Below are 27025 nucleotides of genomic sequence, written 5' to 3'. Positions count from 1 at the left end.
GAAAGCAGAGCTGATTAAGATCTTGACTTAACCAGACTCTCAAATTTAATTTTTTTGTGGCAGGATTGTAACTTAAATCTGACAACTCAGCGTTGCTTTCCATACTCAAAGTGAATTATTCAATAGTGTAAATTTAACAACATTGAATTAAGAAAATTAATTGATGCCAACTTTATTATTGAGATAGTGGTGCACAGCTGATGTTTTCACATTCAAATAAGACAAGAGCTTTGAGTCAGGAAGCAAAGTTAGTTGAACGACTGAATTATCAAGGAAGATGGTTTGTGCACTGCCATGTACATGATCAAATAAAATAAGAATTCCATACTGTAAAGTTGGTGAGTAGCCCATTATGAATCTGTCTCCATTTTTAGCCCGATTGACTATACAGTCATAGAGTCACAGAGCTGTACGGCACGGAAACAGACCCTTCAGTCCAACTCGTCGATGCCGACCAGTTATCATAAACTGATCTAGTCCCAATTGCCAGCATTTGGCCTGTATCCCTCTAAACCCTTCCTATTCGTATATCCATTTAGATGTCTTTTAAATGTTGTACCAGCCTCCACCACTTCTTCTAGCAGCTTATTCCATACACGCGCCACCATCTGTGTGAAAAAGCTGCCCTTTAGGTCGCTTTTAAACCTTTACCCTCTCACCTTAAACCATATGCTCTGGTTTTGGACTCCCCTACCTGGGGGAGAAGACCTTGATTATTCACCCAATCCATGCCCCCCAGGATTTCATAAACTTGTAAAACGTCACCCCTCAGCTTCCGATGTTCCAGGGAAAATAGTCCCAGCCATTCCCTATAGCTCAAACCCTCCAACACTGGCAACATCCTTGTAAATCTCCTCTGAACCATCTCAAGCTTAATAACATCTTTCCTATAGCAAAGAGACCAGAATTGAATGCAGTATTCCAAAGTGGCCTAACAAATATCATCTACAGCAGCAACATAACCTCTCAACGCTTATACTGAATGTACTGACCAATAAGGGCAAGTGTACTAAACGCCTTCCTCGCTAACATACAACTCCACTTTCAAAGAACTATGAACCTGCATTCCAAGGACTTTTTGTTCAGTAATATTCCCCAAGACCTTACCATTAAACATATAAATCCTGCCCTGATTTACCAAAATGTAGCACGTCACATTGCCGGAGTCAAGATCAATCCTGATTGCTTCGAAAACCACATACCTCTTGACTTCATACACATCAGTCTTCTCACTCACTCGCTCGTGTGTGCACAGAGACAAATGTGCATACATAACCCTTCTTTTTCTTTATTCTTTCATGAGATCTGGGCATCACTGGCATAAACAGCACTTGTTACCTATTCTTATTAGCTCTTCAACTGAGTGGCTTGCTAGGTCATTCAGGCAGCAGTTAACAGTCAGCCACATGCTGTGTGTTTGGAGTTGCCTGTAGGCCAAACCAGATAAGGATGGCAGATTGCCTTCCCTAAAAGGAGATTAGTGAGCCAGATGAGTTTTGCAACAAATTGATGATAGTTGACATGATCACCACCATCACCAAGACCAGGTTTATATTCCATTTTTATTAATGGAATTCAGGTTTCACTAGTTACTATGGGGTCTCTGGATTATTAGTCCCGTGGCATTACCACTATGCCACCATCTCTTTCTTTGCACCTTCAGTGCAATCTTCTACAAACAAATTATAGACAACATAGTAATACAACTAGATGTTTGGTCCAAAGTTTATATCTTATACATTACAAATTAAAAGTGAAATAAAACATCGCACTACACCATAAAGAAGTTCCAAATTTCATTTCCCCCCTCCCCAAAATGAACCCATATCCAAAGAAATATGAACTCAACATCAAAATTGAATTTAAACATGGCAAAAAAAAAGTTTTTAAGAGCATCTGGCACAATTTAGATATATCCTGTAAAATACACCAACAATTTACAACCTACAAATATTAAGAAGAAAATTTTTATTTTTTCTAATTTATTGATAACTTTGAAGAAGTTTTTGAGGGAAAGGAGAGAAGTAAATAGCTACTGATTAGAGAAACTTACAATACTTCTGTTCACAATACTTCCCTATAGAGATTAACTGAGCACAGGCAGGTAGCAAGCAAGGTAAAGCAACTAAACATAGCCACCCCACATAATTCATCTACCCTTTAAAAATGCCAAACTTTAAAAATAACAACTTGCTTTAATGTTCTTTGCAAGTTCTTTGCCACTTTTTCCTTGCAGTAATTAATGATATTTAAAACACAAACTGATAGGAGAGCATTTGCTTTTTATGTGCAATGCCTACTGAATACATTTCCTTCATTTAAATATCCTGCTGAAGACAACAATATTTACCAAACAGCAACTTATGCTATTCATTTAGCACAGAGCCAAGAAAAAAAAACTACAATATAGGGAATTGGAAAAATGCACGAAAAATACCAAATCAAGTTATACAGTCACAAACACAATTCATACCTTGTTGTGATGACCTATATGGCCCCATTGGCCTTTGCCCCATTATGTTGTTGCCTTGATTACTTTGTCCCATCATCCCCATGGCTGATGGCCCTTGGTAATGCTGACCACTTCCCTGCGGGGTGCTGTAATGTGAGGTTGCGGCTTGCTGGTGCATCATAGGAACTGTAAAATAAATTTAAGCAAGTCTACTAAAAAAAGATAAATTCCTTATGCTCAAGAAAGAACGTGCAAGTTTTCCTAAGCACTATGCCCCAATGTGGTATATTCCCATAATAAGCAAATTATACCAGCAATTTGAATATTTTATTCAATGGTCAAAATACTGAGAAGCCCATACCAAATTCTGAAATAACTAAACTGCACTATTTAATCTAAAGTTGTTTCCATTTAAATTTTATTGTCATAACGACTAAACAGCCCAGTGAAAGGATCACAATCACTAAACATCAATGAGGTTAGAACATAACTTTAACTCGAATATAAAAGCAGTTTGTGCATTGCACTGCCGAAGATTCAAGCGAATTAGAAGCACTGACAGCCTGCTGCAAAGCTGTTCCCATTTTGATGAGTTATGAAAGAGCCAACTAGCTAATCAGCAGCTTTCAATCATTAGAACTTCAATGCGAAGGCTGTGAAGGAGCACATTACATGTCCAGAGCAAGCATCATCAGCACAACTCTACAGTCATGCCACTATAGAAATCCATTTCTCTTCGCCTCACTCCAAATTCCTCAAAGTATTTTCCTTTTCTGCAGAACATGCCTCATATTAGCTTTTATTCCATTCTCACTGGCAGCCCTTTTGTGCTTAATTTAAATACTTCCTTTGTGTTATTTTAGATAAGGAGTAACCAAAAACTATTTAACAGGATCAAAGCTCTGCCTTGTCATGTCCTCACTAAAATATTCAGATATGTTCAATGTTTATTGGACAGCTAGAAGGAGAAGGAATCTTGGTTGTTTCTGCCTTCTTACTTCCTGAAACTATTGACAGCACAATAGATTTTTGGCAACCCTACCATTTATCTCTGAAAACAGCCATGGAACAAACCTGAGGCCTTTTTTGATTTGGATAGTGTAGTATTACACTAAATCCTTCGAGTCATCACAGGCACTGCAATTACTTTGTTTATTTGACACAGAAATTCAGAAATTTAAGTGTGAAGACATTGAAACACATTTTATATTAAACAGTAAAAGGTGAATTAGAGCATGTCTGTTTAACTATTTACATATTAAATCAAAATTGGGTTCAGCTGCTAAGCTGCTTCTAATAACCAATCTTTTTGAGCAGTTCATATGCTCTAACTCTTTTGAACTACTTGTTTCCATTTACTTACTGGTATCAATTTTTAATTTGGCCAATTAGATATAGATTTGGAACTATCTTAAAATGTATGTCTTTTTTCCTCAAAACCTTTTCCCATTTTAAACATATTTGCTCGTCACACTGTTCTTGATAACCTAAATTGATTCCCTGTACCTCAATTATGATTGTGACAGTTCAGCTGTATCATGGTGGTCTTCATTACATTTCCTTCCACATCTTCATTCTACACCATTTCTATAACTTGCTCCAGCTGTATGTCACTTCACTGTATGTCAGGCCTCTCCCAGGCCTGCTGTGCATTTTCTGCTCTCCTTTACTCCACCTTCAATTACAGAACCTTGGCTGTGTCAGCTTGATCATTTAGAAATTCTTTGACAAACCCTTCCTTTTCTCTATCTTCCTACCTTTAAACGCTTTCTCAAAAATATAACTCTGACTAAGCTTCGTTCAAATCTGCTGATCATCCCACAAGAACGTCAATTACCGTCATTATTATAGCTGTAGAAAAGTATGTTTCTATAGGTCAATTGGCATGGAGACAGATTCAATGAAAATCTGGGGCCAGATTTTCATCTCCCAAAGGAGGTGTGAATCACATCGTAAAACACTGAACTTTGCTTCTCCAAGAAAACGAAAAACCCTATCTCCATCTAAGTTCCTGACCTCACACCATTTTAATGTGGTCTTTTCATGGGTTTGGAAGGTCTCATTTTAAAACACACGTGCATTCACATGCCTGTTCTGAGATGAGGATTCCCATTTCTTGTACTAGTGTGAATTTTAGAAGTTCTGAAAACAAAACACACAACTCCTTGAAGAGTTCATGAACACTACGTAAAACCTATGAGGTGTCTGCAACATTCTGAAAGATAAACTTAAAATGTTTTGACACCTTCAAGTGTCAATACTCGATGCTGTATTGTAATGTAGATCTTTTTTTTAATGCAAAGGTAAGTTGATCCTTACATTGACCATCATTTCACAAGTGTTGCCATGCATTATATTAGTTTGCTCAGTGTATAAAATGTCAAAGTGTAATAAAATTGTAAAAACAAGCATTCTGTCAATCTCTGCTGTCATGTTTTGTGCTGTGATATAATTTTGAGCAAAAGCTATTATAACAGCTGTATGTTTGAAAACTGAAAACAAAATCCGCATCTAGTCCACTAGTGATAATATAGCTGGATTCTGTTGTTAAAACTCCTGTAGCTATTAGAAATACCTGACAGGGTTTTAAATGCTATGGTTATTTCAGCTCAGCTGATACATTATCGATCAAAGAATAATTTAAACTTTTTTAAGGAGCCTGCCATAACAGATGGATCATTTGGTCAAAATCCTGGTACGCCCTCCTTAGTGGCATTCTGGGTCTACCTACGGCACACAGAGTACAGCAGTTCTGGAAGGCAGCTCACCACTACCCCCTCAAGGGCAACTATTATTTATTTATTTAATAAATTGTCACTTGTTCCTAGGAGCAGTGAAAAGTCGATAACGGGATAGACACTAAATGCTGGCCCAGCCAGAGATGCTCGCATCCCATAGAAAAAAAATGCAGAATATGCCTTTGATGTGGTGATGTGTTCGCTTAAAAAACCAAATAAGTACTTAAAGGACCACACTTTTTAAAACAGTGTACTTTTCTCCCTGTAACAATGCCAGTATGTTTGAATTCAGAACTTTAAATCATTGTTAGAGGTTCTTTTCTATTGATTTTTGAATAATTCTCATTGCTATCACATAGCTTCTGAGGACTGGACATAGTGCATACTGGGTGAATGGCTGTGAAAGATACATGGATGTATTGGGTGAATTGTATGAGGATGCTGTGGGGTTCTCAGCAGGGGTGTGTGGTAGTATTGGGGTGACTGGGCAATTGAGTGAGCATAGGGTAGCATTGTCAATATTTGGGAGCATAGCGCAGCATGTATAGAGTTTGAAGGAGCATGGGTGACTTGAGCCGGCTTAGGGTGAAATGGGGGTGGGGTGTTAGTGAAGATCCATCAGCAATCTGCGACACAGGATGGCATGAGGGACCTGAGGTAGAATAGATTGGTATGCAAAGTGTATGGGTGTATGAGGATAAGGGCTGAGGTTTAACTGAATTTTAATCAATGTGGGGAGTTGGGTTGCTGTGTTGCAAAACCAAGACAGGACTTCCAATTGGCCCAGCTCTGCACCCCAGCCCTCACAAACTCTGTCACATCTCAAAATCTGCTGCAAATCCAACATCTGTGTGAAAAGACACAAATCATAGACAAACAGAAACACGGATTGGGTGTATATTTGAGAAGTGTGCAGGTCAGGCTTTCTCAAATGGAAAATAAAGACAGTGATTTTTAGTTAAAATCTCTTCCAATCACTTTGTCCTTATCCATGTGTTCCAGTCAATTTTTCAGATAGACAACTCAAAGAAGAAGCCATTGATTGTGATTTGAAGTAGAACTTCACTAGTCATAACAACCATAGAACAAAGCTAGATTCTTGACCTAAAACAAACCTACTGTTTTATATTCATGAACTTGAAATGAAGGCAATTCAACATAAACAGCTGCCTTGACAAATGCTAAGATTGCATTCGGCAGGTTTCTCTCACAAGCCAGTATAATTTCTCTGCTATGCAGAAGGCAAAAATTAAAAGGCATGTCTGTAAATCATCATAAATTCTAGTACTTAGCTCTCAACAAAAGGTAAGAAAGCCCCTCCACTTAGTTCCCAATTACAGCAAAAGGAATAAAAAACAAATTTCTAACTGCGAAACAGCTACACTCGAAGTGCTCCTATTGTAAGCTGGCCAAGAGAGGCTTCAGTAAGATTTTGGAAACATGATCGTTCATCTATCATAGGAGTTTTGAATGTCAGGAAAAATACAAACAGCCTCAATATTTGCAGGTTACACTCAAGCTTCAAAAGCTTCTCAGATCTATTCAGAACTCTTGAAAATATTAAACTGGTTTCACCTAGACAGGAGAAAAGACCTGGACAAATGCTTATACTGTTCAAGCATATTTGTGGCCATTTTAAGTAAATTGTTCAAAGATTTATTTTGGCATCTGCTCAAGGGTGAAAGAAATCTGATCAAATAAATTGAGATACTTTATACAAGTTGCTCAGAAATATAAAAGTCACGCATGCTGAAATTATTTATTACATTAACACGACATGGCAACTTTCAAAAGTTTACCTTGACCAGTTTGCATGCTCATGTTTGTCCGAGATCCGTAGTTTGCCATCGACTGGCCCTGACTCTGCATCTGCATACTTTGTGATGAGGGGACAGAGTGACTGTAACCCCCTGCACTTCCATGGTTATTTACAGGCATGGTCATTGAGGAGCTTGGTATTGCTGCTGGCCCTGATTGCTGCACTGAAACGTGAGACGGACCTAAAGAAACAGAGTCAGACTCGGTCACGATGATCTGTTCTATTAACCTTTCAAATCAATCAATAGTTCAGCAGACACTTCAGTGGCCCAGGCTCATTCAAAACCTAAACCCAAGGGACAAAGTCCCCCTTTCTATTCCAGTTGCAACCATCTTACCTGAAGATGATACAGTGTGTGGAAACGTACAAGTTAAAAGGAATAGGCCCATAAACCGAAATTGATCATAAACGAGAAATTTAACTCAGATTCAACAGTGGTGCAGTTTACTGTTGGTCTTCCAACACCCAAGGACCGCAACAGTTCAGGAAGGCAGTTCATGACTACCTTCCCCAGGCCAATTCAAGATGAGCAATAAGAGCTAGGTTAGACAATAATGCCCACATGAAGGAATAAAAAGAAAAGTTGTTGCAGGTTATTTTGCCTGTCTGCTCCTCCAAGAAACTGTTGCAGAATGGTTGCAAACATAACAAGGTCGTCAAGGCCCAACCAGCACCATTTACTACTGAACAGATAATGCAGACAGTAATGAAGGAGACCAGGAACCCAGACCCCTAAATGAAATCAAAGGTGAACTGTGACAAAACAAATTCCATCTATGCCTCTTAAATGGATGGGTGATTGGGGCCCATCACATGCCCTATCTCTCATAACATACAGACTTACTGGTACTTTCATTACAATATGACTAGTTACCATAACTTGTAGTACCACCAGCCATCACATTGGCCCGACTCCTCTCTACAAAACCTACCTACAGAGTTTATTGGGATGGCAGTATCTATAGAAAGAGAACCAGAGTTAACAAGTTTTAAGTTTGGTTGTGACTCTTCTTCAAAAGCCTGCTTAGTTCTGAGGAAGAGTCATAGCAGACTTGAAATATTAACACTGTTCCTCTCTCCACAAGTGCTGCTGGATCTGCTGAGTTCTTCAGCATTCTCTGTGTTTGTTTCAGATTTCCAGCGTCCATGGTGTTTTGTTTTTATATAGACTTTATTTACAAGTCTGTGAGAAACGCTCCCGTGTGTGTGTGTGTGTGTGTGTGTGTGTGTGTTTTGGGGGTGGAGTGGAGTGGGAGTGGGAGGGATGAGTTGAAAGATAGAGCGAGTGGAAGGACAATTTACTCAATTACTGGCAATAGCAGTAACATGAGATTCTTTGTTAATACCAACACTAGGCCAGCTGCACATATTAAGGAGGAAACAACAACAAAGACACACTGAAAAGTAAATGAATAGCAACTCCAACTTTATAAGGAAGGGCCAGTATCGAAAAACTCAAAATTGTGAAATCGACAGACGGCAGCAGTTCAGTAGTACCACAAGGAGTGGTGATCATTGCCAAGGCTGGCAGAAAATCAGGATCCTGCAGAAGGTAAACAAAGACAAGATTTAAAATTAAGAAAGGGCTGTGTCCAGGAAGGAAATCCCTACTGGGGACCTTGTTGGAGATACAAGGGGTGCCATCCCCGCTGTGATCATTACTGCACTGTGTAAGATCTTCCCCTCCCCACAAGGGGCCACCTCCATTTAGCTGGCCGCTCATGCAACAGCAAAATGGCACATTAAAAATGGGCAGTTAATCATTGAAACTGGCAGCCCATCCCCCAGGGGCTGAATCCCCCATCAACAGCCTGGATGTCACTGACCAGACACTGAATTAGAGCAGCCTTATTAATGAGAATAAGTTGGCAGCTGGCAATTGTGAGGGGAGTCACTCCTGACTCCCAAAAACCTGTCCACCATCTACAATGCACAACAGCCTAATGGTTTATGCTCCAGTTGCTTGAATGGGAGCTGCTCCAACAGCAAATTTTCAACACCATCCAGAGCAAAGCTGCTCATTTGTTTAGCACACCATCCATCAGCTTCAACATTCACTTCCTCTACCACTGACCTTCAGTAGTAGCAGTGAACATCATCTGCAAGGTGTACAGCAGCAACTCACCAAGGTTCCTTTGACAGAACCTTTCGATCCAGCTCCCTACGATTTTGTTGGCTCCCTGCCTTCCAGCCTGGCTCCACAGGCCGGTAAATCTTAGCCCTCACTAAAATTGAAACCAGAAGAGCTGGAATGGAGACAGGGTACTGGTTAGCTTGCTGCCACCATGAAAAAGTGCCTTTATAGAAAAGTAGCCGAGAGCCATACTACAATATGAACCAGTCTGTATTAAATAGGAGAAATAAAGAGAAAAAGTAAACATCATTTTGAGGAACATTGCTTCAATTTAACTCATGATAAGGTTTTCATGACTTATGCACATTTTCCATTCATCATTTAGATTGTTATATTGACTAATTTGAAGACTTTGTGAGTTTCTACACCAGTGGTGGATGTTGTTACTGAAAAAGATATTTTGTTTGCAATTAATCCCATACGCCAGACATAACACTAGCCTGAATTCTACTCATCTTTCTGACTTATAATCTAGCAGATCCCATACCTTAATACTGCAACACATTAAATAAGAACATTGGCACTGTTTAGTGCTGTTAGATAACCTACCATTGCTCATCTGGCTCTGCATTAATGGAGAAGGGGGTATACCTCCTCCCATGGTGTCATTGGGAACATTCTGTGAATGTAAAGCTTGATTTGATCCAGAAAGATTCATTCCTCCTGGCCCCATTGACAGGTTTTGGGAAGGTGGCTAAGTAAAGGAAATCACAGAGGAAAAATGTGCACAATTAATAATTAAACTTTCAAAGAAAATAAAGACCTTAAAATTCCTTTATTGAAAATAAAGATGTTGCTACTTTCCAATGTCTTGGAAGATCACCACAGCAATTATTCTATTCTACCAGTAGTTAAGATAGTCTTCTCTGAAGGGGAATGATCTCACAGCAGAGAAAACCAAGTATTACATTCATACAGAAAGACTAAATACATTTGCATTTCTATACCAAGATATCACATTTTCAAGACATCCTAAAACACTTTACATTATACAGATTTTTTTTCGGAAGTGCATTTATAGTTATATATAGACGACTACACAGCTAAATTGTGCCCAACAGGATCCCTCTGAGATGAATTGAATGAATGAGTAGATATTTGTGGCTTGGTGATGGATGGTAGAAAGAGGAATGCTAATCTGTGATCCTCAAAAAGCACCATAGGATCCTTTAAATGATCCGAACAGGCAGAAGAAATCAGCTCATTCAAAAAGGTAGCACCCACGACAATGATCCATCCCCTCTGTTTTGCACTGAAGTTTGTCAGAGGCAGACTGCTTTACACGCTCAAAATTAAAAAGTTCAAGCTTGTTTCAATTAGAATCTAACAGAACAACTATTAACTTTACTAACTAATGTAGTCCTCAGGTAGGCCAGGATAGGGTCAATGTCTGGTTAGCTAATCCGAGCCAGGATAGTGGTTAAGGGTGAAAATATTAGCCTGTGAGTCACAGGATAGAAAAGGGTTTTCTTAAAAAAGGATTTCTTCTCCTACCCAGCAACTCCGCTGGAAAGTACAATGAAAGGATTGGATTCAACAGCTGTACATCATCCACCCCCAGCAAACTATCAACTTGCAGCTCTTCACTGCCTCAAATTAGATTGGGCCCTAGCACATGAGCCACTGCATTATCATAAATCAATAACCTCATGGGAAAGTGAGATGTGGATGTGTGGGAAAGGAGGTTTAAATTGTCAGCTCTCACGATCCTTATATTTTCTTTGGATAGATGTATGGACGCTGCAACTAATACTTCATTATTATTCTACACTGATCCCTGTATTGAACAATGGAAAACATTTCCCTACGTCTGCAGCATTGCACCAAAGATTAGATGAATATCAAGGTATGGAAAAATACCAAATTTGTTTTCTAGCTCGAATATAATAAATTGTTCCATACAAAGAGCACATTATTGATGAATAGCAGTTTTTTCCATTGGCTCCGAGTATACTTTGTTCTTAAGTAATCTGTACAGTGAGCCACTGCCTTCTTTGGCCTGAGTGACCTGAATGAAAACAGGCCAGGAACAAAAAAGTGACTCGTTTATTTAGCTGGCACAATTTCCGACAGTACCTCAAAATAAAACTTTGAATCAATTTGAGCATTGTTCATATGGAAAGTAATGTGCAATGTTTTAGTTGATAAATGTGAAATATTGGCTGGCATTTTTCATGGAGCCACTGTCCCACCCAGTCATCTGCAATGGCAAGCCCATTGATGCCTGGCAGGGAACTCACAACCTGCTTTTATGGACCCTTTGTTGTTAAATGTCTTTTGTTGGGGCTTCTGCCCCAATCAGGCAGGATGTCTCATCTTCAAGTGCTGCCGACCAATTGGATAGCTTGGCAGCCCCTAAGCCACAGCAGCACCCCCAAGTGCAGTGGCCACTGCTGGGACTGCAGCTAGTTCCTCAAGGGGAACAAAATAGAGATCAGACTGCTTGGTAAATCGGGTGATTTCATCAGGGCAAGTTATGCAGGCCTGGCAAGGCTGCTGACAGCCAGAATTGGGATGCCTGGCGGGGTGTGGGAGGAAGAGGGGGAGAGGGTTAGCAGAACAAGCATCTCTGGGATGGCTGGCTTCTATTGGGAATAGAATTGGACAGACCAAACCCTCACCCTACCCCATTCTGGACTCACATCCAGACTGCCGGGATCCATCTCGTAACCTTGCCATGTGACAAGGAGACCACCTCCAATTGGCAAAATACCAGTGGGAAGAGGAGACCTTCAAGTGGTGTCAATGGGGTATGAGACATCAACCCAGGCCATTGATAAAATGCCAGTGTTAGCAGATAGGTAATGCCTCACCATGCCAGCTAATTACCCCCACTGCTTTCCCCCTTCCCTTATCCACCAACCTGCTCCCAGGACATGGATGTAAAATTCCAGCCATTAATCCAGAAACTGATTAATTCCTAGTTACATCTACCAAATCCTTGTCTGATAAATGGTGAGGAAGTGGCAAGAGCAGATAGTGGACGGCTGGAAAAGGAGGCTGGAGAAGTAGCAATGAGAGTAACAAAGAAATGATGGAGGAACTGAATGGGTACTTTACATCAACTTTCACCGTGGAAGATGCCAGCAGCATACCAGAACTTCCTGAGGGTTAGGGGGACAGGGGTGAGTGTAGTGGCCAGCACCTTCGCCTTAGTGATGGCGAAGCTGAAAAGTCTGAAGGCGGATGAATCACGTGGACCAGATGGACTACGTCCCAGGGCTCTGAAGGAGATAGCTGAGGAGATTGTGGAGGCATTGGTTGTGATCCTTCAAGAATCAGTGGAGTCAGTGGCTGGTAAATGGATAATTAACACCCCTGTGTAAGAAGGGAGGGGGGCAAAAGATGGGAAATTACAGACCGGTTATCCTGACCTTGGCCATTGGTAATAGTTTAGAGTCCATTATTAAGGATGAGATTGTGATGTACTTGGAAGTGCATGGTAAAATAGGGACGAGTCAGCACAGCTTTGCCAAGGTGAAGTCATGCCCGACAAACATGTTAGAATTCTTTGATGAAAAAACAAGCAAGTTAGACAAAGGAGAGAGCTAGTGGATATAATCTGTTTAGATTTCCAGAAGACCTTTCACAAGATGCTACAAAGGATGCTGCTAAACAAGGTGGTGTTATGGTGTTAGGGGCAAGGAACTGGTATGGATAGACTGGCAGAACACACAGTGGGGATAAAAGGATCTTTGTCAGCATGGCAGCCGGTGACTAGTGGAGATCAGCAGAGATCCATGTTGGGGCCACAACTATTCACATTATACATTAACAATCTGGAGGAAGGAACCAAGAGCATTGTTGCTAAGTTTGCAGATACACAAAGAGGTGGAGGGACAAATAGTGTTGAGGAGGCAGACAGGTTGCAGAAGGAGTTGGGCAGGCTAGGAGAGTGGGCAAATAAGTGGCAGATGGAATACAATGTAGGAAAGTGAGGTTATGCACTTTGGTAGGTAGCATAGACTATTTTCTAAGTGGGGAAAGGCTTCGAAAATCTGAAGCACAAGTGGACTTGGGAGTCCTAGTTCAGGATTCTCTTATGATAAACATGCAGGTTCAGTTGGCTGTTAGGAAGGCAAATGCAATGCATTTCGAGGAGTGCAAAAATATGAGAGCAGGGATGTACTGCTGAGGATGTATAAGGCTCGAGTTGGACCACATTTGGAATACTGTGAGCAGTTTTGGGTCCCGTATCTAAGGAAGGGTGTAGTGGCCTTGGATTACAAGAATGATATCAGGGTTGAAGGGCTTGTCATGTGAAGAGCAGTTGAGGAATCTGGTTCTATATTCAATGGAGTTTAGAAGGATGGGGGGGTGGAATGATGAGGATGAAGGTTTCTCATTGAAACTTAGAGAATACTGAGAGACCTGGATAGAGTGGACGCAGAGAAGATGTTACTACTAGTCGGAGAGACTAGGACCAAGGGCCCAGCCTCAGAGTGAAGGGACAACCCTTTAGAACTGGAGGAGGAATTTCTTTAGCCACAATGCGATTAAACTGTGGAATTCATTGTCACAGAAGGCTGTGGAGGCTAAATCAATGAGTGTAATAAAGAAGGTGATGGATAGGTTCTTGATTAAGATGGATTCAAAGGTTATGGGGAGAAGGCAGGAGAATGGGGTTGAGAAACAGATCAGTCATGATCGAATGGCAGAACAGACCTGATGTGCCAAAGAGACTAATTCTGCTCCTGTATCTTATGGTCTTATAATTACAGTATCTCAAATGCACTAATAATTGAAATAATTGGTGGTCAGATTCTTAAATCATCATCAGAATACACATACAGTGAATTTAAATTGTTTAGGGTAGAGAGCACAACACAAAAGTTGAGTAGTTAGATGTCTACTGTACAATTAGGTTAGAAGCCTTGGAAAATGTAAAGCCTTAAATTTCAAGATGGAGAAATAAATAAGTGACTCAGTATGAAAACAATAGCTGGATTTTTAGTGACAACAAAACTTTCAGTGGTCGCTGCAATTTCTCTGTGAAACTGGCAGGATTTTTTTGGTGCCACTACAATGAAGGGTGTTTGATTTATCTATTAGTAACTTTTTGGAGGTTGGATTATAAAATCTTGACACTCAGGATTGATTACTTTTCTGAAACATTTTAAGAAAATAGTAACTAGATCAGACAGTCTTTCCAGAATAGAGATATAATTCAGTACATATCAGAAAACTGTGCTCGTTTATAACACTTAGAGGTTCAGAAAAATCAAGGATTGATTCTAGTATAGAAAAAAAGTGATTAATAGTTTTTAGGCAGTTTGGAGGAGACCTATGGGGTTAGAAGCAAATATAGCTTCTGTCCTAGAAAACAAGTATAGAACAGTTTGGGCAAAGCACAGTTAACCTGCATTTGTGTAGGTTTGCAGGTTATTAAAAAGCTGAGAAAGTCTAAGCTCTCACTTTTATGTGTATTCATGTAAGAAAATTTCACAGTTAACAGTAAAGAACAGTGGAGAATCAACTACATCAAACTTCAATGTTGGATATAGAGGGGTAATTTATCTGGATTTAATTTGTTGTCAAGTGGATATTGTTGGAGAATGGATTAAAAGTCTGTTTTGCTGGGTGTTTTTATTTTACCTGTTTTCTTTCCAGATTTTTTATTCTGTTTTCATCTTTTGTGAAATAAACTTTTGTTCTGTTGTTAAAGAAAATTTACAGTGAATAACCAATAGGTAAACCAAAGAAAAATGATCTAGGAGGCCAGATTTCATTCTGGCCTCTGACTGGTCCAGTAGTACCACGAGCTGGAATAATTACAGCACAGGTGGAATTAAAATCAGAAGTCCAGAAGTTTATGTCAGCAGTTCCCTACTATTCCAGAAAGTGTGCTGTTGAAGATCTCAAAGATGGCAATCATTTTGAACTTATTAGAAGATATGAATCCCACTGTGAAAAAAATTATACCTTGTTAAAAACACTATTATACTTCAAGTAAACAGTGCAGCAAGTTCATAACTACTTGCAACAACCTGTGTAGCCCTGAAAACTGACTTCATTTTGAGGATCATCAAATTTCTCCAGTCCATATGACAAAAAGCATCAACACATTTATCATGTTTTATTGGTCTACGATACCTCATCTTTTTCCTTAACCCCACGTGTAAGCCACAATTTTTATTTTGCTTTTTACAACATTGTAAGTGAACAATAAAACCTACTTGTTATTTTCTGATTTTTAGACTGTAAGAATTCTTCGATGTGATTGGCTAATTAGCCTGCTTGATGACATTGAAATCCTCTAAAACAGTCAGCAGAATTAAGTTCAAATCAGGAAATTAAAACCGAACACCACACAAATCGGTTAATATTTTTCAGCATTTTTCTTCTCAGTTTGCAGTGAGTGCCATCACTCCCACTTACAATGCAATATTTGGATCAATAGTTTTCAAACTACTGGGCCAAATGGTTCACTCTAATATATGTAGAAGTCCTGAAGAAAATGCATTGAAGTCACCTCAACATAGACAGTTTTTAAACGCTCATATCACAACATAAAATGGTCTGGAATTGTTGATAAATTACAGGTTGCTTTCAGTACAGACTGATGTAGGAAGTGGAATCATCTGAGGTCTTCATTAAAGCATTCAGCCAAGGGAATTTCATAGCTTGTATCTTGCTCCTCTTCGTGAGAGCAAAAACAAATATTGAACATTAAAATGCTTCAGCCATGCTTCCAGCCTAGTGGTTCTGTCAGAGACTTGAGACTTGAGTTCAAAAACCCAGATTGACACTCCTTCAGTGCTACATGGCTACAGGTACAGACTTTCAGTTTAGATATTGAACTGAGGCCCCACCTACTTTCGCAGGTAGATGTTAAAAAATCGCGTGGACTATTTGAAGAATAACGGGGAGGTTCGCTGGGTATCCAGTCCAATTGTCATCACTCAGCCACCTACTAAAAACAGATGATTTGAGCAGTTATCTTGTTGCTGTTTGCAGAAAAGCTTGGTGTGTGCAATTCAGTTGTTGTGTTTCCTACATTATAACAGTACCTGCATTTCACTGGCTTCAAAGTACTTTGGAGCATTCTGAGGTCGTGGAACATGTCATTGCAAATGCAAATTTTTGAAAAACCATTTTCTTCGACTGTTTTTAAAAATTGATCTTCAAATATAAACAAAAGCATTCAATTAACCTCCTTCCACAGGGAACCAAGTTTTACAAGCAAGGAAGTTTAAATTGATTGTAAATTGGCATCTGGCTAGAGGATTAAAAACTACACATTTGCTCATTAGAAATCTTTGCATATTATTAAACAGAGTACACCCTTTAAAATCAGTACTGGAAACAGATTTGTGCTATTTCTGATGCAAGAATTGTAGATAGTCTATTCAAAGCAAGGCAAAGGCAATTAATTAAAAATAAATTAGCATAGACATTGTCCAATAATGTTATTCACAGAAAAACTGTAATTTAATGTACATCTCAACTGATCCTATTTCGTTTTTGATCTGCAAGTTCTTGATAAAACTTACCCCACAACTGCTTTACAAGAATTTTTTCACAAATCTAAGAAATCTACATCTTAATGGAACTGTACAAAGAACCCTAACAACAGATCAGTACTAGGGGTAGCAGAACTATTGACTAGCAGTTCTATCAGTATTCAAGAAACTGCAAGTTAATCAAGAGTTGTGCATTTATCAAAAGTGATAAATTAATCTCAAAACACACAACAGAAGGTTGCGAGTTAAGTTCCCCTTCTATAACACGAGCACAAAAGTTAACACTGATGATTGGAACATTGTAGAAGTGCTGCACTACTTTTTAATGAAATCTTAAACCAATGCCTTGTCTGACCTCCCAGGTGGATGTCACATATCCCCCACAACATTAGCTCAAAGAAAAGTAGGAAATTTATTCTCAGTGTCCTGGTCAATAATTATCCTTCAATTAATGAAACAAAAAAAAAATTCTCTGGTTGTCGTCACATTGTTGTTTTGGGGCTTGCTAGGTGGAAATTGGCTGCCACATATCTACATTATAGCAGTAATCACATTTCCAAAACTACCATATTAGCTGAAATGTCCTTTGGCAAGTCTGGTGATCATGAAATATGCTATACAAATAAGTCTTCATCATTATCTCTTTATTAATTAGGATGCAAATATGCAATTCTACATCATAATGCCCAAAAATACCTATGCCAGATCTGTAGTGGTTTGCAGAGAGAGAGGTTGAATTAAATGTTAATAGGTAGAGCATTGATCTAGCAATATCATTCATTATTGTAGATCTTTTAAGTGTCTTGCCAAACATGCCACAACCCTGGTTTTGCAACCACTGGTACATTACTTACAGCAGGTAGCAACGACTGCATATTTTGGTTGGAATCTGCTATTGTTGCCAGGTAAACCAAATTTCTGTGCAGCATTTGTTGGTATCTAAGAAATGGAAGAACACAGGTAAAATTTTGCTTTTAATTCATGGAGGAAAGTACTTATTATAAATCTTTGCAATAATGATAAGAATGATAATGAAAATGGTAATGATAAACTCACATGTCCTTTCATTGCGTGGGCTTGCCCTGACACACAGAAGTGTATCTGAAAAAAATCTCTATTCAGATTGTCTCCTAATGCAGGATCAACTTGAGTTATTAATTTATAGAGTAAATACACATTCAAAGGGTTTTTAGTACTCCATCACCCCCCATCAGTTTCTAAATGTGGTTGAAGGAGGCAGTCTCATGTAGACCAGTTATGTGAATGCATTATTAAGTAATCATTTTGTTCTATTCCATATTTTATTTCAGTCATTGGATCCACACTTGAATTAATTATTTAAAAATTAGAAAAGCAAAGCAATTGATATCAACTAAAGTGAATTATCGTGTACCAAACTGACTGAAACAGATTAAAAGGCAAGGTTTGAAAATACCAGATAAAGCCAAATGCTTAACTAACCCATGGTCATGTGCTAAAATAATTATCACTTCTGATAATGGGATACAAAATTAAAAAACATCAAAATAATTTATCCAAATATCCTCTCCTTCTCCTTCAACTTACAATAAATTGATCTCTGGGTACAAAATAGAGAGGGTTAGGAAACTGGTATAAGGAGTTTGTGTTAAACAGTGATACAAAAACCCTTGTGCTCCACCACCAGGTAGATCTCTAGGTATGGCCATAACATCAAAATGATGAGTGCTGCCAGGAATGTGCACATCTTTATACAAATGAGATGTATTCAGACATCACAAGACATTCAATATTTTATATTCTAAGCAAGGTTGAAACTGAAAGGCTAACACATAAAATGATGATTGGTTTTGGGAAGTCCAAAGTTTTGCATCATGAGGGTATGTGGTTCCGATATAGTTAACTAAGAAGTACACTCATGCTGAATGTTATGACTAATTTCTCCTTTCCCTACACAGGGGCTAACGCAATGTCCTTAAATTTTTGACCTTAAGGTTGCTATAGTAAAGAGAACAAAATGATTACGGCAGTTTCAGGGATCTGAGTAGTATGTATTGATATAATGTTAACTTGGTGACTTTCCTTCTTATATAAAGCTTGACATTCATCAAATCTCAGTCCAGACAAGAGCCAAAACCCAGATGATCTTCAATGACAGATACACCTGCTCCACAGGATGTCCTTTGTACACAGCAGCTTGTCCCAAGAGAAAATACGCCCAGAGCTGCGCCAAAATGAGCAGCATTGACAGCAGCAGATGGCAGAATAACAGGGCAAATCCTAGTTAGTGACGACAGAGGCTAGTATCTACATACATGGTTGCCCAATTGCAAACTCCACTGTTATGGGAAAAAAAGCCTTTCCATGATCCTATACCTCAAATTCAGTGCAGATAATAAATATAAATGGAGTAACAAGGTGGAATTAAAGGACCAAACACAAGCCAAAGATTTGACACCTTAGTGATGAACCAGGCTTTACAAAATCAACAACTGAAGCCAATTGACAGATGTATATTTTACCTAAGAATTTAAGGAGGGGAAAACTGCTCCCAAAGTTCAAGGTACAAGAAAGGTTGTGAATGGATTTTCAAACTATTCAGTTGTAGGAAGGCAAGTCACATATTCAATTGTCAATTCTACAATTCCATTCTCAATAATTATTGAACTTTTGTACTTAAATTTTGGTTTCCTTTTATCACATTAAGTGAATAAAAATTAACTTGTATAAATAAAGCTTGTAACATATTAACATACAAAATAGATGCAGGAGAGGGCTACTAAAGCCTGCCCTGCCATTCAATAAGATGATGGCTGATCTGATTATTCCACATTCCTACTTACCTCCAATAACCTCCTACTCCTTACTTGCCAAGAATCTATCTCTGCCATAAAAAAAAACTCAACGACTCGGCTTTCTTAACCTTTTGTGTAAATGAGGTCCAAAGGCTCTCAATCCTTTGTGAGAAAACAAATATTTCCTCAACAATGACCCCTAGTTCTAGATTTCCCCACTCATCCTGTAAGGGCTCTCAGCGTATTATAGGTTTCAATCAAGTCAACTCTTAACCTTCAAAGCATTTTTTAAAAGTTTTTCACAGGATGTGGGTGTCACTGGCTAGGCAATCATTTATTGCCCATCCCAAATTGCTCAAAAGGAACTTAAGAGTCAACTGAGAGGTGGCACAGTGGCTCAGTGGTTAGCACAGCTGCCTCACAGTGCCAGGAGCACAGGGTTCAATTCCACCCTCAGGAGAATGTGCAAACTCCACACAGACATCCTCCCTGTGTCTGCGTGGGTTTCCTCCGGGTGCTCTGGTTTCCTTGCACAACCCAAAGATGTGCAGGTTATATGGATTGGCCATGCTAAATTGCCCATAGTGTGCAGGAAAGGTGGATTAGCCATAGGAAATGCAGGATTAGAAGGATTGGGTGTGTCTGGGTGCAGTGATATTCGGAGGGTCAGTGTGGACTCAATGGGCCACATTACCTGCTCTCACACTGCAGGGATTCTATGATTATGTTCTGAAGAAGGGCTACTGGATTTGAAATGTTCACTCTGCTTTCTCTCCACAGATGCTACCAGACCTGTTGAGTTCCTCTATCAATTTCTGTTTGTGTTTGACATTTCCAACATTTGCAGTTCTTTGTTTTATTTAAGAGTCAACCTCTTTTCCATGGATCTGGAGTCACGTGTAGATCAACAAATTTCTCTCCCTAAAGAGATTAATCAGCCAGATTTTTTTCTGACAATGATGACATAATTCCTATTTGGCTAGCTTTATATTCCAGATTTTTTTCCTGATTTCAGATTTCACCAGCCACCATGTTTGGATTTGAACTCAGCCCTATTTTAACCTGGGATTTAAAGGAACACTAGGGCAGAGAAATTACCTCCACACCACTGTCTCCAGTAAATATAAGCCTAGTCTATTCCACTTTATAGGGTTACCTGTTCATTCTAGGTATTACACAAGTAAACCTTCATTGAACTGCGTCCAATGCATTTACATCCTCCAATAAATAAGGTGGCTAATACTGGACTCAGTAGTCCAGGTGTGATCTCACCAGTGCCCTGTACAACTGAAGTATAACCTCACTACTTTTGTATTTAATTCCCCCTCCAAAAAAAGATAACATTCTATTAGCTTTTCAAATTACTTGCTGCACCTGCATACTAATCTTTGGTAATTTGTGCATTAGGTCACCCAGATCATTCTCCATCTCAGAGCTCTGCAATCTCTCTCCGTTTATATAATCTGCTTATTTTTTATTCTTGCTGCCAATACAGACAGCTTCACATTTTCCTGCATCATACTATATTTGCCACATCCTTATCTACCCTCTTAACCTATTTATAAGCCCTTAGAGCCTCTTTGTGTCCTCTTCAAACTTAATTTACTTTTTATTTTTGTGTCATCAGCAAATTTAGAACCTTACCTTTTATCTCTTTGTTCAAGTCATTTATATAAATTGGAAAAGGATGAGGGTCGAGTAATGATGTGGCACACCACACATTCAATCATGTCATCCAGAAAATTACCCATTTATGACTATTCTCTGCTTCCCATTAGCCAGTCAATCTTCTATCCAGGCCATATTTTTTATCCACTGCAACATGAGCTTTCATTTTCCACAATAATCTTTGATATGGCACCTTTTTTTTCCAAATGCCTTCTGTAATTCTAAGCGCATCGCCTTTGTCCATAGCACACGTTACGTCATCAGAGAATTCCAACAAATTGGTTCAACACGCTTTCCTTTTCACAAGGCAATGCTGACTCTGCCTGATTACCTTGCGATCATCTAAATGCCCTGCGATAACATCTCTAATAATAGCTTATAGCATCTTCCCTTTGACAGACAGTAAGCTAACTGGCATGCAGTTTCCTGCTTTTTGTCCTTCTTCCTTTTTGAATTCGGCAGTCACATTCTCTATTAGAAGGTATGATATCTTGGAGAATGAAGATAGTTTAGACAATGAAAATAACCAGGATGTGTGGTAATTTTTCAGATTTGGTTCTGCCATAAGTGGTCATTGAATTTTAATACTATACGTCAAGCTTTCTCATTTGACTTTGTAGTTATTTTCATGCAGTTTGACCATCTTCCAGTCTTCACTCTATCAGCTCAGAGCTTAGAATAAAATGTTTTGCAGGTAATCCTGTGCACATATCAAGAAACTATCAATGACTCAGAGATATGCATTGTGACAGATCGATTCATCTTCTGATTCCAGTCACTCTTTCAATATGAGGCACTTTGTTTTACAAGCTAGTTATGCAAGAACTTCTGAACACTTCATCTATATCGAGAGTCTATTTTCATCGAGGTTCAGCTTGAAACAGAATTCTCTGAAAATGTATAAACTTCCTGAAATTTTGTCACAGTTATTGCCAGCATTAGGCAGGGGAGTAATCTCCACAATCCGCATCCCCCACCCCACCAATCCCAGTATTACAGCGCAAAATAATAGACCTACATTGTTTTGTTTGACATTTCACATAAACGTAGCAGCAGTTCTAAAATCTAGTCATCCACTCCTCACCTCTTCCACTAGTCTCCAGTAATATTATTAATAAGTATCTCTGAACATTTTTACAGGAAAGCTTTAAAATGGCTTGAATGCTACCATGAACACAGGGAATTTGGATATACAAAATATTTCCAGCCAATGACAGATTCCTGAATCTGCTGGTTCCAGTACAGCTACTGCTTACTTCAGAAGACATGGCATGTGCTCTACTGGAAATGTTATCCAGTTGAGAGATTCCACAGCAGTCAAAACAGATATTCTACTAAATACATTGCCTACATTCAAGTGATGTTCCCCAAGCTCAGTCGGACTGGGGAGAGTGTCCACTTCCATCGGAACACCCTGCAACTCATATACTCCAGTTGCCACATTTTCTCATGACAAAGCCAGCTGTAGTGCTGTTTGAAGTCCAGTTCAGCCAGTAGGCGCTTCTCCACAGTTACGTCATTAATCCCACATACCAAACGGTCTCTCAGTATCTCATTCAGTGTTAACCCAAAATCACATGCCTCTGCCAGTCATCTGAACCTTGTCAAAAATCCCGATACAGACTCCCCCAGTTCTCTAACAGCCAAATAAAACCGACAGCATCTAAGAATTGGAGGAGGTTTGGGGTTGTAATATTCCTTAACGTACTCTGTCAACTCTTAGAAGATTCTAGTGTCTGGTGACTCTGGGAAAGTTAAGCCCCTTATAACTGAAGATGCTGCACGTCCACAATCAGTCGGAAAGATTACTTGTTGCTTTTCATCTGCTCCAATGCCATTTGCCCACAAAAAAATATTGCATTCTTTCCACACACTGGGCTCAATCTTCGACGGCTGGATCAAACGAGTCAAGCTTCCAAAATAAAGGCATGATGCCAGAAATGCTTGTCCCAATTCCAAGATGACCATTGCAAGCAAATGTTCTTCAGGCATGTCCTGTTTTCCCTCATCACCACTGAAATAACAACACAGAGGCTGGTATCCCATCACCAAGTCACCCTTTATTTACTTGTGCACAGTACACTGGCTGTGCCCAGCCAGCTCAGAGTCAGTTGCTGAACTGAGGAGATTCGAAATCTCTGTTTATATTGGTCAACCAGGGCTTCCTGATTGGCCCAGATTAACAACCACAATCAAGGATCTCATAGTCAACAAGATCCACCTGCTTCCAATCACCACATTGGGGTTGGAAGGTTTGAGCTATGGGGAAGAGGCCGAATAGACTGGGGCTATTTTCCCTGGACTGTTAGAGGCTGAGGGGTGACCTTATAGAGTTTTACAAAATCATGAGGGGCATGGATAGATTGAATAGCCAAGGTCGTTTTCCCAGGGTAGAGAAGCCCAAAACTAGGGCATAGGTTTAATGTGAGAGGAGAAAGACTTAAAAGGGACCTGAAGGGTAACTTTCTCATGCCAAGGATGGTGCGTGTATGGAAAAAGCTGCTAGAGGAAGTGGTGGAGGCTGGAACAATAACAACATTTAAATGGGAATATGAATAGGAAGGGTTTAGAGGAATATGGGCCAAATGCTGGCAAATGGGACTAGATTAATTTAGGATATCTGGTCAGGAGGAATGAGTTGGATTGAAGGGTCTGTTTCCATGCTGTACATCTCTATGACTCTAAGTATTTTGTCAAGTGAGATACTTGGCTTGGAGCTACATTTCTCACACAATCTTCGGCTTTTCACTTCAGTAATTGTGCAACACAGTTGACACCATATTTAAAGTTCAGTTGCACACCACGTCAGACACTGCAAGGCAGGAATGCCCCTCACATTGCGCTGCTCCGCCTTTAATCACTGAAGACTTGACTCAGAGGAAAGGAAAGCTTCATGGTCAGGGATGTGAAATGTTGCTGAATGGAGTGTTAAAGAGGAGAGGAGTCCATTATTCCACTGATGACCTGCAGAAGGAATGCCACCAGAACCAGTCAGCTGGACCCAAACAGTAATCAGGTTCCACACTGTGTTCCAATGAAGAAGGATGCACAGCAGTTCAGAAAGAAGATCAATGATCTGTTCTCTGCAAACATACACATCACCATCTTCTCTTTGCTGCTTCCCACATGCAGGATCACCATTTATTCTCACTGACACTGCCATTGCATATACCTCTCACCGTGTCCCATGAACTAAAACTCTCACTATTGCATGCAGCATGTCCACTCAACCCTTCTCACCCAGCTCATCCTTCCAAATCACTAACCTTTCCTGCTGTCTGTGTGTCCTACTCACTGACTGGGAACACCTCACCTGCATGTGCATCATCACTATGTGTGGCACCATGGCTCAGTGGTTAGCACCAGTTCCTTACAGCACCAGGGACCCGGGTTCGATTCCACCCTCAGAAGACAGTGGAGTTTGTATGCTCTCGGCATATCTGCATGGGTTTCCTCCAGACGCTCCAACTTCCTCCCAAAGATGTGCAGGTTAGGTGGATTGGCCATGCTAAACGGCCCATAGTGTCCAAGGCTCGGGGGATTAACCATAGGAGATGCAGAGTTTCAGGGATAGGGTAGGGGGTGGCTGTTCGGAGAGTCAGTGTGGACTCAATGGGCCTAATGGCCTGCTTCCACACTGAAAGGATTTGGTGATTCTATGATTAACTGTCCATGCATCCAGTTCCATCGTACTCAGTTCTTCGGAGTCTCATAGTCAGTCTTGTTGCAGGAAAACAGGCTCAGACTGATGTCTCCACTGTACCTTGACTGACCTACCCATAATTTCCAACTCCTTGCACTTGACCTGCAGGACAGACCACAGCCTAATCTCCAAACTGGAAGTACTTGGTTTCCTTGCATTCTGGTAGTGATGACTGATTGACTATGGCCAATCCCTTTGACTGGAATTGGACCAGCTCCTTGACTGACCGTCATTTGCCTCCGACAGGCAGTAGATGCCCTGAACTCCAATGAGATCTGGACCCTTTTCACATATTTGCTTGAAACACATGTAGAGTGTTTACTGTGTAAACTGCAGGTACATGCTGCATATGTGGCGTAGCATCGTGCCATACAGTGAAACTTCTAGTGCTTGACTATTCTGTGCTTCCCAATATTTCAAGGTGCCTGTATCTGCCTCTGGGCTAAAAAGCACTGCAAACCACATATATTGGTAACCTGTAACCGAGCACTGTGTGCTGAAAAAGCAGTGTGAGCCACATAGAAGCTGTCAGCCTATAAGACAATGTTAAAGTCAGTGAGTGTGTGCTAAAGAAACATGGTGAAATTTACAGAAGCTGGCAGCCTCCAAGTGAGAGCAACATGAGTGAATGCAAAGAAGCAGGCTAAAGGCCACAACATAAATCCCATGTGATGCATTGTATTACCACGTGCAAAGTGACCTGGCAGAATCACGCAAGTCATAGGGTCCCTGATCTCCAAAGCAAAATGTTGAATGGTGTGCGAGTTGATCAGAAAGCAGGTATGATAATGTGGTGAAGCTGGTAGCTTTCCAATGCTGACTTGTGTGGATATGGAGTCAAGGTGGATTTGGTCATGGAGTATAGATCATAGAATCCCTACAGTATGGAAACAGACCCTTTGGCCCAACAAGTCTACACCAACCCTCAGAGCATCCTACCCAGACCCATCCTCTATAACCTACCTAATCTACACATCCCTGAACTGTACAGGCAATTTAGCATGGTCAATCCACCTAACCTGCACATCTTTGGACTGTGGGAGGAAACTGGAGCACCCAGAGGAAACCCACGCAGACACTGGGAGAATGTGCAAACTCCACACAGACAGTCGCCCAAGGGCGGAATCGAACCCGGGTCCTTAGCGCTGTGAGGCAGCAGTGCTAACCACCAAGCCACCGTGCCACCCCTTGCAGGCTCATTGCTGTAAAAATCAGTTGGATAATGGCTGGACAATATTCAGCATTGCTGCAACTGCCAGGTACCCATTCTGATCTAGACATCAAGACTTTGCACCATCTAGTTTCTCAGGGAAGGTGAGGAGAATGGTAGTGACATATAAATAAGGCAAATTGTAGTTTTAAAGAAAAATTAATGCCTGGAAGTAGGGCAGTCACAGATCCATGGCTAGATTCTGAAATCACCATTTGAGGCTTAAGAGGAAAATTGCAAAAACGTTTCCCGATATCATGATTCCAACTTTTGCACTGTCTCCATATTTTCCCAACAAAGAGGCAAGAAGTTCTGCACTCAAAACATCAACTTTAACTCCTTAAAAGCAGGAGAGAAGGAATAACAAGCAGGGCAATAAAGAACAGAGAGAACATAAGTCAAACAAAACTATTTTCACGGTGTGAAATATAAAAAAGGGGCAAGTAAATAAAGATGATCTAACTGAGGGGTTTAGGATAGTTAAAGGATTTGATGGCTTCTATCTACCCTATTTCCTCCGGTAGAAAAGATCACAACAAGTGAGCTGAAACTGATAATGAGCAAGGTCATTCATGGGTGATATCAGAAAGCACTGCTTCACATAAAGGTTGAGGAAATCTGGAATTTCCTCCCTCTCAAGCTGGTGAGCTTGGGGAGTCAAATAAAAATCTTAACACTAAGATTGTTAGGTTTTGTTGGGAAAAGGTTACAGAAGCAAGGTGGGTAGATTGATCTTACATACAATGTTCTCACATACATGTCCTCTGAGGAAGGGTCATCAGACTCGAAACATTAAATCTGTTTTCTCCTTCACAGATGCTGCCAGACCTGCTGAGCTTTTCCAGCAACTTTGTTTTTGTTCTTGATCTTACATACAGCTTGGCTAAGATCCAATTAAGTGCCAGAATCAGTTTGAGGGGCTGAATGGCTTATTGTCACTCTAAATATTTTGGGGGCAAGTTGAACTTCAAATGCTAAGCAGTGACACATACCATATAAATTACTGAAACACCAATTTATGTTTATTGAATTGTAAATACTTAAAAATACCAGATATTAGATTG

The 27025-nt window shown here is 40.0% G+C and overlaps 1 protein-coding gene across 1 annotated transcript in view; it reads right to left on the bottom strand.

Annotated features, from left to right (window-relative positions):
• LOC109927125 (SS18L1 subunit of BAF chromatin remodeling complex) overlaps positions 1 to 27025 on the bottom strand; it is a 115559-nt gene that overhangs the window by 76421 nt on the left and 12113 nt on the right. Inside the window, exons 3-6 of the mRNA XM_020527031.2 lie at positions 17461 to 17545; positions 9693 to 9837; positions 6990 to 7190; positions 2474 to 2638 (exon numbers count right to left, since the gene is read on the bottom strand). Coding sequence (XP_020382620.1) covers positions 2474 to 2638; positions 6990 to 7190; positions 9693 to 9837; positions 17461 to 17545 — 596 coding nt within the window. The remainder of the gene's footprint in view (positions 1 to 2473; positions 2639 to 6989; positions 7191 to 9692; positions 9838 to 17460; positions 17546 to 27025) is intronic.

The sequence above is a fragment of the Rhincodon typus genome, chromosome 19 (assembly GCF_021869965.1).
Source record: "Rhincodon typus isolate 14 chromosome 19, sRhiTyp1.1, whole genome shotgun sequence".
NCBI lineage: Eukaryota > Metazoa > Chordata > Chondrichthyes > Orectolobiformes > Rhincodontidae > Rhincodon > Rhincodon typus.
Note: the sequence above shows the minus strand (reverse complement) of the source record. Positions and strands in the feature narration are given on the sequence as shown.